The following is a 16,659-nucleotide window of genomic DNA, read 5'->3' on the forward strand; positions in this document are numbered from 1 at the left end:
AAGATTTGCAGAGATCCTGAAAGCAGTCAGCTACTGCTCTGTTATATATTTTTAGTCTTGCCAACTATGATTTTCATATGAAATTAATGGTCCTTGGAAATGGAATACCAGGGAGGCCTTGTTGAGGGAGAATTAAAGATTAAGAGGCAGACTAGTTAGTTTGACCTTGACATAGCATAATGCTTAAATGTGTGGTCCTAAGGACCAAGAGGGGACTTGTTGGCAGAAAGCAGTTGTGAGGCTTCTAGATAATTAGAGAATTTCTAATTAGCCTTTCTACTGACTGCCTAAAATTGATCATGGTGAATTCTTCCTTTTCTGTATAATGATGATGGCTGTGGTGCTGTTTAAGGACATGTCAGCATGGGAAAGTTATTGCAGCACAAGCTAGGATGAAGCCTTGTAGTGCACAGAATATTCTGTTAATGCATGTGGAGATACTTCAGTCTAAGAACACATCTGTCTTTTTTCTTTACTTGCAATTTGAAAAGGTATTTTTATTACTGTGGACTTAATATTGAATGCCTTAATACTAAAATCACAGCTATCACTAGTGTTAACTGTCATGACAGGTAGCCTAAAGAGGATGGGTAAAGCTTCATGGTTGTGTGTCAGGATATGCTGTGTATCGCCAATCCTGAGAACTGAATTTGTATAAAACAAATCGCTTAAAACATGGCAAGCATCAGCATTGCACACAGGGCTGGATTTAAAATCTCTAAAAATACGAGGGTGTTCAAAGGCGAAGTTCCAAAATGCCACTAAGTCTCTAGTCCTGTGTTGTGACCCTTGAGAATATGGGATTGTATGTAGAAGGTCCTAGTAACGGGTAGCATTGTAGCAGCTGAAATGTCTGTTGGCTCCTCACAGTATAGTATATCATCTAAATGTCATGAGAAGAGACTATTTCAACATTGCTGGGTTATTTAAGACTCACTGCTGCCTTAGCCAAAAAATCCTTGCTCTGGGACCAACTCCATCCCTGAAGAGTGAGGGAAAGAAATTTTCAACTACCCTTTCCTGCTCCAGCTGCCAAACCTCAAGCTTTCTCTGTACCGTTCTGACTGATCAAATCATCCCTTTCACCCTTGGCTTCACTCGCCTTTTCCAAAATAACACATCCATGACCACCACCTCCCACCAGCTGGTGCCAAACTCCGAGTGCTCTCCTTGATTCCCTTTCTAAACCTGCAGTCAAAACTCTTCAGCAGCTTTCAGTGTCAGATCTAATTAAACATGATGCTTCATGTACAAGCTTCCACTAGAATCAAAACAAGGAAATTTTATTATAAACACAAAGGCACAATCAGGTTATGCAAATCAATCATGCCTTTCAGGCTCCTGGCAGGCTGCAAGCATGATCCCTGATTTTGTGAAGTTTTGCTGCTTCTGTAAAAGCAGTATTTGTTGAGGAAAGGCACTGTTTTAGCACTGCTGTTATTGCCCTACCCTAATTCCAAAACAGATCACTGAGGTCTTGTTTTCTCCTTTCACCAGTGTTTAAATCTTCCCAGTGCTGGTGATGGGTAATCACAGCCTTATACTGAAGAATTTTAGGGGATCATAGGAGATGGGCTTGCTATATGGGGTCTGCAGTTGGAACCACACACAACCTCAGAAGCAAAGTGCTCAGATTGACTCTTGGAGCCTCAGTCTAGTAATATTACAATCTCTGTGTTGGTCTTTACAGTGAAGGGGACATTTTATTTGGAAGGGAAAAAAATTGTCTTCCGTGAGTGAAGCAAGAGGGCACTTCAGTGGATTTTTCCCCTTCTACTGTGGAATGCAGTTAGCACTGCAGTGACATGGTCTTTTAGCCTTTTTTTCTTCAAGGAGAAAACTTGAGAGTGACTTGTTTGAACTGCCTTGAATGTCTAGAGCATTTTCTTCTTGAATTCTCACTTTAAAAAAAAAAAAAAGGCAAACACAAAACAGCAAACCACCAAGCTGTTCTCTTCAAGGAACAGCTAAAAGCCTTCTGTAAAGGCACTTTGCTGGGGATAGGAGGAGATAAGTAAAATATTAAATAATTAGAAAAAAAAAATCTCTAGTTCTACCTCACGTGTTTCCCCCACTCTTTTTTGTTCCACCCACATGCTGCTAATTTTCATCTTTTCATCCTGCACATCAAGACATCAGAGGCTGCTTACAGAAAAAGTTGTTTTTCTTGAGTTGTCTGTATGCTTTATTAATGCAGCAAAGATGTCAAGAAAGGAGGGGGAAGTAGGATGTGGGGATAGAGGGGACAAAAGGACAATCTCTTTCATGGTCTCACTCCTACCAAAGGGTGACCGTTTTGTTCACTGTTGCATTTGGCAGTTGCCATGGCATCCCCGTCTCTATCCTGGAGGTGTATTCTTGATAAAATTAACAGCTCTCCTCCTTCTGTCTCCTGCAGAAAGCAATCATTAAGTGAACATGAAGGAAAGAAAAGTCACTTTTTATCTTTTACTTCGCCTATCAATGTTTTTTATCCTATTACCTTGTCTCTCTTGGTCTGGTAATGATGTCTCTGTGGATGGAAGCATTGCTGGAATGTGGCTGCCTGTGTAGAGCATGGTATTATGCTCCTGCATGCATTTGTGTAAATGGAGGATTTTGTTAGGCTCAAGTGCAGTTCACTCATATGTATATAAACTTTCATTATTTTCTGTATATAAAACTAATCTTAGGAAATAGAAGGTTCTTCAGAATCTGGATCATCGATATTGCTGCTAGTTCTACTGTACCTTGAAGAAAACTTCCAAATGAGATTTCTTTCAAATACTGCTGCAGAGATATTGAGAAAAAATATTAGTAGGCATAGTTTAATTAAAACACAATATTGAACAGAGATCGGAGTGGTAATATTCTGGAATGTGTTTCAGCCGGTTTGTGTGACAGCTTCCAGGCTTTGTAGTGATGCAAGTGCACCTCTTCTTGTACGTGGGTTCAGAGCACTAGGGTGCTAAACTCAGACACGGGAATAATTTTTTAAAAAACAACATGAAAATGTTATGTAACGGTTGCAGTGCCAGCATCTTTCATTAGGAAACTTCTGTTAGGAAGACTGTCGCTTTCCCTTTCTATGGAACATTTGATCGTTACTTTTTCCCACAGCCCCAGAGTGGTGAACTGTTCTAGTAGTATCAGTAAGGTTCCTGTAGGATTTCTGTTTCTCAAAATGTGTTTTGAAAATAACAATAAATAAGTTAAAAATAAACCCTTGGTTAGGTTGTCTGGCTTACGACTTCACAGATAGTCTATGAAGTAAAATTTTCTCATATCTTAATACTCAATTTCTTTCTGCTGCTGCTCCTGCTACTGAAGTACCTCACAGGGAAACTGTAGGGAGCCATTTTTTCCCCTAACATCTGTGAAAAAGTTCTGCCCTTTTGCCACTACTTTTCGTGGTGGAAGGCTGTCCCAGTGCTGGCTTTCCTGCATTTTCTTTACTTCTTTTTTTTATGTTAGCTTTCAGTATGGGAAGGGTTTGATCATAGCCTCCGTGAAGATGAATGATCTCTTTGAAGAGTATGCTGAAATAGTCAAGGTTTTAGAAGATAGGGAGACTGATTTGCAGCCCTGTATAAGTCAGAAATAGTCACAGAGTCATTTAGGTTGGAAAAGACCTTTAAGGTCGTCAGTTCCAACCATTAACCTAGCATGGGCAAGTCTACCACTAAACCATGTCCCTAAGCACCACATCTATATGTCTTTCAAAAACTTCCAGCGATGGGCACTCAACCACTTCCCTAGGGAGCCTGTTCCAGTGCTTGACAACCCTTTTGGTGAAGAAATTTTTCCCTAATATCCAATCTAAACCTCCCCTGATGCAACTTGAAGCCATTTCCTCTCGTCTTGTCACTGGTGACTTGGGAGCAGAGACCGACACCCCCCTCACTCCAGCCCCTCTCAGGCAGCTGCAGAGAGCGAGAAGGGCTCCCCTCAGCCCCCCCTTCTCCAGGCTAAACCCCCCCAGCCGCCCCCCAGCACACTTGTGCTCCAGACCCTGCCCCAGCCCCCTGCCCTTCTCTGGACACGCTCCAGCCCCTCCAGGCCCTTCTTGTCCCGAGGGGCCCAAACCTGAGCCCAGCACTCGAGGTGGGGCCTCCCCAGGGCCGAGCACAGGGGCCCCATCCCTGCCCGGCTCCTGCTGGCCACCCCAGTGCTGACACAAGCCCGGGGGCTGGTGGCCTCCTTGGCCACCCGGGCACTGCTGGCTCATGCCCAGCCGGCTGTCAGCCAGCACCCCCAGGGCCTTCTCCGCCGGGCACTTCCCAGCCCCTCTGCCCCAGGCCTGGGGCGCTGCCTGGGGTTGGGGTGACCCAAGGGCAGGACTGGACACTTAGTCACAATTCATGTAAACAGGTGTGCTAATTATTGATCTAAATTTTGGCTTTATACAGACTTCATAACAAGGAATGTTTTTAATAAGTATTTTAAAGTAAAGCAAAGAACATAGCAGATATTCATGGAAGTAATGGACTATTTTTCTCACCATCTGTGACATATCATTTGGACATAATAAACCTTAAATGTTTCTTCCATCCACTTTGATAGCATATTAGTCAAGACAAAAGTAGTACTGCACACTGTTCAATGCCTCATTTTGTTTTTAGATGTTCAGAAGGATATCTGATCTTGACTAGGTGAAGCTGCAATTACAATGAAGGATACAAACAAGGCAGATAAATGAGTTCTCAACTTATTTCAGTTATATGCACTTGTTCTATGAGTAGCATCCTCATCAATGTAAGAAAAGATTCATTTCTTCTTGGTGACTAAAACCACATTGTAATAAAGCTACCGTATTTCAAATGCAGTGGTGGTAATAGAGACGCTCAGCATGGTGAGGTGGATTGGAGGCTGGGAGGGTAGGAGAATTTCTGTAGTTTTAACTTTGTGCCACAACAAAGTAAAAACTAAAAAAAACATATTCTAATGAGAAGCCACATAAAACACTGGTGAAGGATTGTCACTGCTTCTCAGTCTTACTATGTTTGTGGAAAATATTCTTTATTGTGCCTTACTGCTTTCATAGCAGCAGAAATAGAGGAACGTGAAGTGCTTCTGGCAAATCCAAGACTTCCTGTAATGAGTTTTTTCTGGGTTTATTTCTCAAATGTGGTGTTACAAATGAATGATTTCCTGGGCGCAGTCACCTGCAGCCTTATGAAATGTGGCTCCATAAGTCTTGAGCAGTGTAGTTAGTGACACTGCCCTGACCTGAGTTTTGTGAATAGCATCGCTTACTGGTCAGAGGTGCTGGAATTCTTGCCCTTACAATAAAAACTAAATATTTTAGAGAAAAGAACGTGTGCTTTGCTTTGGTGCTCCTCTTAGCTTTCTGCTTATGGCTTTTGGGTTTTCTTCAGTTTCTGGGTCCAGTAAAACATATGAAGCGGGTTTAAATCCCTTAAGGCCATATGAGGGGCAGAACACACAGTAGCCAACAGTGGGGCTTTTTTTAAAGGTAGCCTTCTCCTCCTTCTACCCCCACCCTCTCTTTTGGGGGGGGGGAAGTCATTGTGATATATTTTTTTTTTCCTTTCAAGGTGTCTCTGTTTCATTCGGTTGAAAAGAACCTGTCCATTTCTAGGAGCCTTAGACAGCTCTTCACCAGGTTGCATCTGGAAGGTTCCCTTTAAAGCCATAAATATGAAAATCTTCTTTGGTATAAGGCTGCACTTTTTGACTACACGTTAGAATATTTAGTCGTGGCTTTACTGAGACAGAAACATCATGTTAGTTTCAGCTTTATTCTTTTGCGCGAACTAAATGTTATTCTCTTTATGAGGCAGGTTCGTTCTCTCCAAAAACAAATAATCTTGCCCAAACCGCAACTTCACCCAGAGGAACCAATTCAAAATAAGAACTGATTTATTTTTCTTGTCCCTGATATAGCATCTTTATTTCGAGAGAAATTTAAATTTGAATTTGGTTCCATCTGTGTATAACAATAAGAGTTGTTTCAGTCTCAACCTTTTCTTTCTGTGTGCCTGATTAGCTACAACTTATAAGAAGGCCTTCCTCTTTCCCACATTTGTCGCTGCCTCCATTGCCTAGATAAATGTGTTGTGGCCAACCACCTGCATTCAGCCTGGCAGCCAGTTCCCAATGGCATTCCTCAGAGACTTATAGCAGGGCATCATCCTCTCTAATGTCTTGGATGATGGGATGGAGTGAACCCTTAGTGAGTTTGAGAGACACCACCAACTTGGAGGCCATGGTCAGTATGCTGGAGAGCAGGGCTGCCAGTCAGAGGCAATCCTCCAGTCTACTGATATTCGTTGACAGGAACTACCTGAAGGTCTCCTGTGCAATATTACTGGCTGGGGAACAGCTCTGCCAAAAAAGATTTGGACCCTTGGACAAGAGGTTGAATAGAGGTCAATGGTGTGCTCGTATGGCAGTGAAACCATAGGGAGCTGGATTGCTTCATCCTGGAAAGGAGAAGACTAATGGAGGGTGGGGATATGGAATTGCTATCTTCAGCCCAGAGGAAGGCACCATTTAGAGTTGCAGCATGAGAAATTTGGATGAAGTTGTAGGAAAAATATGTTCACTGTGAAGGTGGTAAAGGACTAGAACAGGGGACCAGGTGGTAGAATCTCCATCGTTGGCGATATTTGGAACTGGGCTGGACATGGGACCTCAGTAAGCTGAGCTAACTTTGAAGTCAGCTCTCCTTTGAGCAGGAAGTTGGACTAGAGACCTCTGGAGGTCCCTTCCAGTGGGAATTACTCCATGATGTGGTGCTCCTTCTCTCAGTAATCATTTTTCTTCTGAACACCATCCATATATTGCCAAGTTACTTTCCAAATGTCATCGTTTCTGTATATGGAAATAGCTATGTGTTCTTATAGAAGTACAGTTTGAGGTACAGATATGTTTTGAACAAATATATACCTAATATATACCTTCATGTATTTCTGCTGAAAACGTTTTGGATGCAATACAAGCACAGAAATTGCAGGTTCCACAGAATGTATTATGTAAGTTAATGAAGTGCATGGGTGTGGAGGGCTTTCCCTCAAAATCACAGCTGAAAACATTTGCTCCTGTGATCTCAATTCTGGCTTACAGCTTTCTTCTGCAGTTTAATTTCCTTCAGGCTTGTGTGATCCCATTTGTACATCTTGAGACCTTTCGTTTTGGAGCTGATGCTTTAAAAATCAAAAACTTGCTGCTTTCAGAAGCAGAATATACCTTTTTTGATCCAATATGGTAATTGTTGCGAATGTAGCTACTGTATTTGTGTGTATGTGTACATAGAATCTGGCAGGCTTTAATCGTATTCTTTTTAGAGATTAATTAAATTCAGGAGCTTTAAAAATACATTCCACCAATTATGTAAAAAAATGTATTTGTGTGCTTTCCACCTTTGACTTTCAAGGATGTAATTTTTCCAGCTGAAACTTACTCCGTTCTCTGAGTGAAATTCTGCTGACTTTTCTGGCATTGTAATGCATCTTTGACTAGCTGGGACATTGGGGGCCAATTTGATTTTACATTTGACAGCAGAACTCTTTTTTTCTATTTCAAACACTCCTATCACCATACTTAAAACAAGTTTTTCTCATGGTAGAGGTTTGAGAGGTAGAGGTATGAGACAGACAAACAGTTGAGGATTCCATTCAACCATATCTTTTATGGTACAGTAAGTCTCCATTAAATTAAGACTGCAAAGAGCATGAAATAAATGCATTCTGTGGCCTCACAGGCAAGAATACATTATGCGATTGCTGATAAAAATTATAGAGAAGAGACTCATTTTATGGGTACTTTCGTCCCCTTCTTTGGTGAATTTATGTCAGCCTTCTACCTTCTGTCTATATTAACAACACTGCATTAAATTCCTAGATCTGGCTTTGTAGAAAATCATCACTCTTAGTGTCACTGTTCCTTCTGCAAATGCACCAGATCTTCCAGAGCGTTGTTCCAAGTTGGACACCAATGTTACTCAGTTCTGCAGTTATTGGAAATTTATGATTTGGGGTTAGGCTGATCACTTACTTTGCAAGCAAATACATTTTTCTTCTTTCTCCATTTCTTCTCACATCATTCACAAAGAACAATTTCTTTTAATAATCAGCAAATTCTCTTAAAGTGCTGTAGATCAGTTCAGGTCAATGGTTTATCAACATAATTTTAAATGAAAGAATTGTGTCTGTAAGAGTTTGTAATTCATGCTTAATAGTGGAGTTCAGGAGAGTATGTTGTGAGGGATTTGTTAAGTATAGTATTGTAAATGTGAATATGAATAAATATTCAAGTGCTAGTTTGATAAATAGATAGTAAAGAACAGAAAAATAATCTGTAAAGGAGAAAGATTTCTTTATAATAGTGATTGATTTGCTTTAGAGCGGGTGTTTCCTGTCTGCAAAAAGTTGTACTGCCTGCAGTTATCACTGAAGCAGGTAGCACATGCAGAATTATTGTCACGTATTTCTCACTATCTCTGCCTGCCCTTTTTTGTTTCATGTAGTCCACAGGCGAAGCACCCACAACCCCAAGGCATACAAAGGACAACAGAGAGAGCTTCTTCCCAGTAGCGCCGTCTACACTGCATCCTACCCCAGTGAATCCAGACACTGTGACTCCTGAAAATCTCCTGAGACTGAATGATCTGCATTCCAAATCCAAACCAGCCTCTTCCTCTTCATCCTCTTCCTCCTCAGCATCTTCAGTACCTCCATCACAGGATTCACACAGGGACACTGAGCATCTCCAGAGTCAAAATGCAGAGACTGCTCCCTCCATGAGTGATCTCACACATGGTAAGTCTCAGGGAGACAGAATATTCTGGCCCTCTCTAGTCGGTTTGTCAAGTCCTTGTGGTGAGCCAGTGCCTGAGTTCTGATTCCATCCCATTTTCTGATCACTAGACCACATTCAAAATGCTACACAGAGATTTTATCTTGGTCCTGAATTTGGCACATCTACATAATTAATACATGTTTTAATTCCTAGTATAGATTAAAAGAATGACCACTGTCTATGTAACTTGCGTATGTAATCATGGAATAGAAGCCTAAAAATAGTCAAAGGTTTTAAATAGAGAATTTAAGTCTCTAGTAGCATAAAACCATTTGGTGTATTTTCTTCAAAGAGGTAAGGATCTCGTTCTTCAAAATACCTTAAATCTTTAAAAAAGTTAGAAGTGATTGCAATTTAAATAAACTGGTAGACAGCCTTCATCTGACTTAAAAGTGCCTGATTAATATAATTAAATGCATAGCTATCACTGCCCTGAGATGTGTGTGGAGATACATAACACTGAAAATTCTAAGCTTCTACATGGTTCATAAAGACTTGTCTTGGACAAGAGAGGTGGTTGTGCTTCTTTGTGGGGCACTGCGCATGGTAAGGTGGCAGAGTACCTGCCATAGCCTGTACTTCCTTGCAACCGTAGCAGAAACACTGGCTGAAAAAGCATCTGCTGCTGGTTTTGCTCACTGCATTTGTTCATGACCCTGGGCCCTAACACTACTCGCAAAATGCCATAGATAGTCATAGGAACCCAGATAAAATTATGAATGAACCATATACACACTGGTATTGTGAAAAGTGACAGATGAGGATTCAGTAGAAATAGTGCCCAGCTTTGTGAGACTTAACGATGCATAGTATTACTTAATAATGAATAGACTCTGAACTAGTATGGGTGTTTTGTTCATCTCGTGTTGTGACTTTCTGAAATTTTGATCTGTATACTTCTGGTATTTCTTTCCAAATGTAATCAGCCTTGGCATCTGAATGCATATCATCTTCTGAATTTGTCAGCAACAAGGAACAAATTAGGGCAAAATCAGTTTTCCCAATTTGCTAATCTCTGAGTACAGGGCAAAGCTGAAATTTAACATCCAATATTAGCAGTTGTATTCCAGTGATCTAGTTTTCCTTTTTCACAATTCCAGGGAGAGATTGTCTTGGTGGGGAAGAAGGGAAAGGGGAATGATAAGGAAGGAATGGCTTAGTCAATGTGTAAACCACGCTTGTTATTGTCCCTGTGAAGCTGAAGAATGGAGCTGGATGGTGTCATAAGGTATCTTGGCAGGCTTGTTCAACAGGGGGTAATTCATATTTGTGCCTAGAAAACAGGAGTTAAATGAATCCTCTGTGAAGTTGCTGTTCACTTAATAAGGAGACTGGTAGGACTGACAATGGAGATAAGAACTGACGCATTCTTTTGGTTTTTAAACAAAACTCTCAAGCATTTCTGACATGCTTTCCTGTCTGCGATTTCCCAGGCTACATTGAAGTGATTGGAACGGTTATTTTAATCTTTTGACTTCCTAGGCTTTGTTGGGGTTGTAAAGTTACATATTATTCTTTCTTCTTTCATGCTTTTTATACATCATCTTGGTTGAGGGAGATGGAAGGGCTACCTGCCAAAATTACAACCCTGAAACTGTGTCTGAAGATCAAGAGGCTCTCTCTGCAGAGCTCTTATTGCAGTGCTGAACGCATGTGTTGTATCTGGCTTTCTGGCTCTTGGACCTACCTGACAGGTCATTTGTCTAGCTGAGAGAGACACCAATTATTGCTGTGTCCTTTCTTTTTCTTTTCCTCTTAATTCTCCTACCTCTGCATCCACATCCTCTAAAAATAATTATTTATAATTCTGTTATAACCCTTTTCAGCTGCCTTTCATTAGCTGTTTCTGTAAAAACTCCTCCCATTTTTAGAGTAATCTCTTCATCTTTTTTGTCTCTTGTAACCTCCTCCTGTATCTATTTGTTCATGTGAAAGCATTCCATATCAGAGAGTATTAGCTGCTATCATTTTCCTTGATTTCAGCTAGAAAAAGGAATGGCTTTCCAAGCGATGTTGATGCTATGCCACTCATTTCTCATGTAAATATTTGAGTGGGATTTTGTCTAGTACATGACTAACTGGTATAGAATACAGCGTGATGAAGTCCAGCAGCAAAGGGGTGATAGTGGTATTTTCAGCATGAGAGCTTCCTATGCTCAGGCATAAATGTACATGGGACTATTAGCCTTTGTGGCTCAGCCTAAAATTTTCTCTGGGGAAACTAAAATAGGACAATTAAACAGCCTCTCCAGCCTGTTGCACTGTTCCAATATTATACTATTGTAAATTGCTGAAAAATCTTGACAATTTCTTGTTGTTCATTGTCCTTATTCTAATAATGATTCTTATAAGAAATGAACAGGAAAACATTCATGTCTGAGTTTTGATACTAAGAGAAGATTTTTGTACTTGGAATTATTTAAAGTAACGTGTTTTCCTTAAGGCCAGCTATTTACCAAACTGGAATATAAAATCAAGAGTAGAAGAGTAACGCTCCCCCCCACCCTTGAATTCATGTCCATTTAAGGCCTAAGCATTTCAATATAAAAACAAAAAGGTCATGATATAGCTGTCCAAACTTAGAAATTCAGAGCTAAGGAAGACAATTTTTTCTGTAGCGTGTAGGGAAGCTGCACTCCATAAGCCATGTGAATATTCTGCTATAATTTCAGATATTTGTTATCTAGGTACAACAGGGCAAGTAGAAGTGTAAATGTATTTCAACCTGTAGAACTTTTAGACTTTCAGAAGCACAAGAAATAAATGCAAATTAGGACAGTTGCGTGGAAAGGTAAGTAGCACTATTCTAATAGTGAGCAATGAAGTTAAATTGTTTAAGTGTGTGTAGGCAACAGCAGACTCCCTAAATGACAGATGTTCAAAATAAAGACAGTGTTGAAGTGACAAGTCTTAAGAATTCAGTAATGATGCTGTAATATGGCAGTTGATTCTGTAAGCTTTTAATTGGGTGTCATGAGTGGTTTTAGGTGTAAAGAGCATCTTTTCCCAGAAGTCTGTGGCCTAGTTTATTTTAACAACTGATACAAGGCCTTAGGTTGATACTGAGTTCTCAGAAGACTGAGGCAATTTACATGAGGGAGAGGGAAACCCTGCAAAGAATTTGTCAACTCTCTAATTTTGCATTGACAGCATCTGTCTTCGTATTAAAACAGTGCATGGTGCAAGAGTTCACCTTGATTCCTCACAGTTTCTAGATATCCGGATATCAGTGGACATCTGCAATCCCTGCTTTTGTCTGAGTGAAATAATGGAGATTGTAGGTTGTCATCTTTAGTTGGGTTTAGCCACATACTGATCTCAGTGTCTCCTGAGTTGGCCTGTCATAAATTTCTAAAGACAAAACACAGATTTTAAGAGCATGTATTTCAGTGTACTAAAAATTTCCTGCTTACACAAAATGCTCAAAGTATTTGGCCCTGTTGGCCAAGCCTTTGTTAACGATGGATTTCAGTTTAAACTTTGAGGTACTCTTTAAATGACTGGAAATAATAACATGCAACCCTCTTAACCGCAATTAGTGTCTTAATTGGAGGTATTTCTGACCTTTACCCTTCAAATTCCTGAATTTTATTTACTCAGTCCAACACTGTGCATGAAATCCTTTGAAGTTAAACTGATGTTGTTTTTATGTATGTTGTTTTTATTGTTTTTATGTACCCATGTTAGATGAGTAAGAAAAATAGGTCAAGAATGGCAGCTTCCCATCTGTGGCCTGCAAGGTACATAGCCGGGGTTTAGAGCAGGCTGGGCAGGTTTGTGGTCCAAGAGGCTCTCTAGCCCCGTGCACCCTTAGATCCCCCTGAAAATCCCAGGGACCTGCTGGCCTATGGATATCTTACATTAATGGAAAACATCTTCTGGAGACCTGTTGTAAAAAGACTTGTAAAAGAATGTGGTAATGCTGCTGTATTATTACAGTATGTTTCAGTCTCACTAGTTTTAGATTACTCCCAGCAGCATAAAATTTACTTATATTCCTGCACAAATGAAGACTTGATCTAGGCTCATGTATTTTTTTAATTGAAGTTGTGTTTTATTTTGTTTTAAAAAGAGAGAAAGTTGGTATTGAACTTCAGGGCATTTCTTTACCGATACACGTGCCAGCTTTTTGCACCTCTGGGAAACTTGGCAGGAAATGTTTTTGGGGACAGGAATTCTGCTACCTCTGCTGTTAAACTGGCCCCAGCATGGCTGCTCCAGGGACCTGGTAGCTTGGGCATTAGTATGGGCCAGAGACTATTTCCAGGAAGCACGTTCAGAGCAGCCACCTGTTGTAAGTTTTACTTCCATCAGTGTTGTTCTGTGACAGCTGACTATGGCATTAGGAAGCAGTTTGGGGTATGTCTCATGTAATTGTACAGTAGACTCTCTGTCCAGGCCGCTAACGATAAATATAGCAGTATGCCATGTTATTACAGTGCAAACTTCTGTTCACCAGACTGCTTGAATTTCTTTAATTTCAGGGGGCAATAGAACTTGTGTTCTGCAGCTTTTCCCCTCCACAATTACTCTGCTGCTTAATTTTTAACACATGGCTTTGTGTGTCAGCTTTGAATGTAATTTCCTGAATTTGGCATTTCAAGTCAAATACTTATTTCTACCGCTGTGACTTCGGTAGTGTTTTTTTAGAAAGAAATTTCATGGCAGGATATTTGGAAGTAATTTAGAGAAAGAAAATGTGTAAGGAAAGGATATGGAGTATACCTACTGCATCCCATGATGAACTAAATAGTGCCTCACTGCCTGCTGTGGTGTAGTACCTCATGGCAGATACGATTTGAAGGCTAATGCCCCCAGTATCTCTGTAGGTCAGCATCCTTTTCAAGCTGTGTTCAGCTTAACCAACCTATGTTCCAGTGTAGTCTTTCTGTTGACTTAGTAGCACAGTGTATGAGGAAACTCTGAGCTCCTTCAAATTCAAGCTTTCCATGGCTTTTGCAACTGCTGTATGGGGGGAAAAAAAAGCTGTATTAATTCCCTGCACTCTGGAGGGTGAGGCATATGGAATACAGAAAACTAATTGGTTTTACATTAGCACTATTCTTGATGTCCATTTCTAATGTGGAAAGATATTTACGCCACTGTGTCAGGGAGCACAGGATCAGACCCATTTCCAACACCATAAAAAAAAAAGGAATAATAATACCTATCTTTTATGGTAAATAAGTAACAGTTCTGTGAACAACTGCATGTGCTCTGAGTGGCCATTAAAATACAAACTAAACCAGTAAACTAATCCCAGTGGGACTGGTAAAATAAGTATTTCCTAGTGTCTGCAGGCACACAAAATTCAATCCTTACTCTTTTGAAGTGGTTGGAAGGCAAGGTAGTACAGATTTGCTAAATCAGAGTAGTGTATTTTCAGGCTTTTTTGTCTTGACACACAGAACTGCTGGGGAAGGTGTTCTGCAGAGGGATGAAGGCAAGTGGTGCAATTGCTTTATTTAAGCAGTTAAAGCTGTTGTCTGTTCATTTCTCCAAGCATTTGCTTTTCAAATCATGTTAGTATTCTGTCCTGGAGTTCAAAGCTCTGCTCCTTCCTTTTTCCTATAATGAAATGTTGTTTTGTGCATGCACTGTAAGCTGTTTGTGTCCTTTAACCTATCATTGCTGTAATACTTCAAACTGCTTCCACCAGAAACTGGAAAACATTTTTCTCAGGTGCTAGTCACATTTTCTGGGCTTGTCTCTCAGTTGTCATGTCATAGATTTAGTGCATGACTAAAGGATTTTTTGAAATTACACATAAAATGTTTTATAACACTCTAATGTTAATGTCTCGCACCTGACAGCATGATGAAATCAAATGATTAAGTGTACAGTGCAATGCAGAGAGACCAGAGCAGCTGTTTACTGGTTACAGTACCACTGCTTTTAAAATTTCTCCACATCTGCAAATTGCCAAGTGAATATTTTTGATGGTGTTATTTTTCATTTTATCCACATCAGAAGAGCAAAGTAAATTGTCTCAGTATAAAAATGGTTGCAGGAATTGTATAATGAACATGTTTATAGTGTGCGGACATACGTATATAGTGTATTTTCTGTATAAAGGGAGACTGAGAGAGAGAATATTAACTGTGATGAAGTCATGAACCCAGGCGCCCGCTATAGGCATCTGCAAACACTGGTTACCCTAGCAACAAGTGGAAAGAGGTTGGAGAGGAAAGCTGGAGTAGGTTGTTGCATTGAATTGTTTTCAGCTTGTTTCTTCCTCACTAAAGCAGGGAGATGTTGAAAGGTATGATGTCCCTCTTTCTATGTGTGTACTATTTTATATATATTTAGACATTTGTTGGGAAAGGGAAGGCTAAAATAAAAATACTTGTAATTCAGCTCGATTGGAGACTAACTTTTCAATATAAATAATAATATGCATTGCAAATCTGTGGTTTTTCAATGTGCTTAATTTTTGTGTGTTGTGCTGTAAGGTGCTAAACGGATCTCCAGAGTACAGTACCTGTCCCATCTTCAGCCTGGAGACAACTGGCTGTTGCACATTACATCTTCAGAAACTGATTTTATTTTAAGCTGGGTTTGTAGAGCTGATGTCTGAAAACGTGCCGGGACAGTACAAGTACTGGGTAGTACCAAAAGATTTGTTAACTGATGTTAAATCTGAGCTTCTGAACACCTTAAGAACATGCTGTACATTCTCGTGCTCTTGCACTTGTGCAGAATATTGTGGATCATGAGTTAGTGGAGTCTTTACCTCCCTGGGGAAAGTTTTTATTAGAAAAACTAGGACATTATGTTCAGGGCTATAACAGCATCTACTACAAGATAAATATCAAGATATTCTCTTCAGAAATTTGTTTTAGACAAATAATAGGAGATCCAACTGTGTGTTTCTTGATCATCCTCTCTTTTGCCCTTTTCATCTGTAATGAAAAAAGATGTAATAAATATTCATGCACTATATTAAAGTAAATTAGTATAAATAATAGATATACATGTGAAACAAACAGCTCCTGTAATTTTCAATAGTTTTTAAAAATATTTTGTTCATTAACTTAATTTTTAACTTAGAAATAATGCCACTCAAGTGACTATTAAAAAATAAATTAAAATTTGCAGTCCTAAAAGAAAAAAGTGTATGACACAATCAGGGGATAGAATTCAGTCACTGTGTATTTAACACCTCTGACAGCAAGGGATTGATTAACAGGTAGTGGTTCTTGATTTCTCAGGTACTGAAGGATGCAGCCTAATAGAATATTAACAAGTGTGGTTTCCAGAAGTGCAGTGATAGAAATACGCGCTTAGTGTGCCAGACTGCTGCCCTTTCATTTCCATTCACTTCTACATGAAAAAGGGCTGACACATAATTTCAATAATATTGAATCTAATTTTACTACACTGGGTCTTCAAAACTAACAAAACCAAATATGATATGGAAGGTGGACGTGCTTATGAGTATGCTGGTTGCTCATAAAAGAACATTGACTGATACCACTTCTGTAGCATCTTTCTGAAAACAGGCTGCTCAAAAGAGCTTTTGTCAGTGGGGCATAATTTAGTTAAAATAAAGCACAGCAAATCAGCTTAAGCAATGATTAAGCTTATAATTAAACAAATACTATAATCGGCATAAGAGGTGGAGTTTTGTCATGAAACAATAATGCAAATCAGAACTCTTATTTTGAATGGTAAACGAATAAGTCCCTAACATAATTTAGCAGTTGTGTACATACAAAACTGTTCTCAGTTAGCAGTATGGTTGAGGCTCTAGGATTTGCAGTTTATTTGTATATAGTATTGTATCTGCTAAATTAATTACTGTTTTTGTATTCTTGGTTAATATGTGGTTAAGAAAGCTTCTGCTAGTACTTCCCC

At 39.7% G+C, this 16,659-nt stretch overlaps 1 protein-coding gene across 6 annotated transcripts in view; it reads left to right on the forward strand.

Annotated features, from left to right (window-relative positions):
* CABIN1 (calcineurin binding protein 1) overlaps positions 1 to 16,659 on the forward strand; it is a 117,256-nt gene that overhangs the window by 94,360 nt on the left and 6,237 nt on the right. For all 6 annotated transcript variants that reach the window (XM_064466669.1, XM_064466668.1, XM_064466674.1 and 3 more), the window contains one exon: positions 8,471 to 8,762. In XM_064466669.1, the coding sequence (XP_064322739.1) occupies positions 8,471 to 8,762 (292 nt within the window). The remainder of the gene's footprint in view (positions 1 to 8,470; positions 8,763 to 16,659) is intronic.

Source organism: Phalacrocorax carbo, chromosome 15 (assembly GCF_963921805.1).
Source record: "Phalacrocorax carbo chromosome 15, bPhaCar2.1, whole genome shotgun sequence".
Taxonomy (NCBI): Eukaryota; Metazoa; Chordata; class Aves; order Suliformes; family Phalacrocoracidae; genus Phalacrocorax; species Phalacrocorax carbo.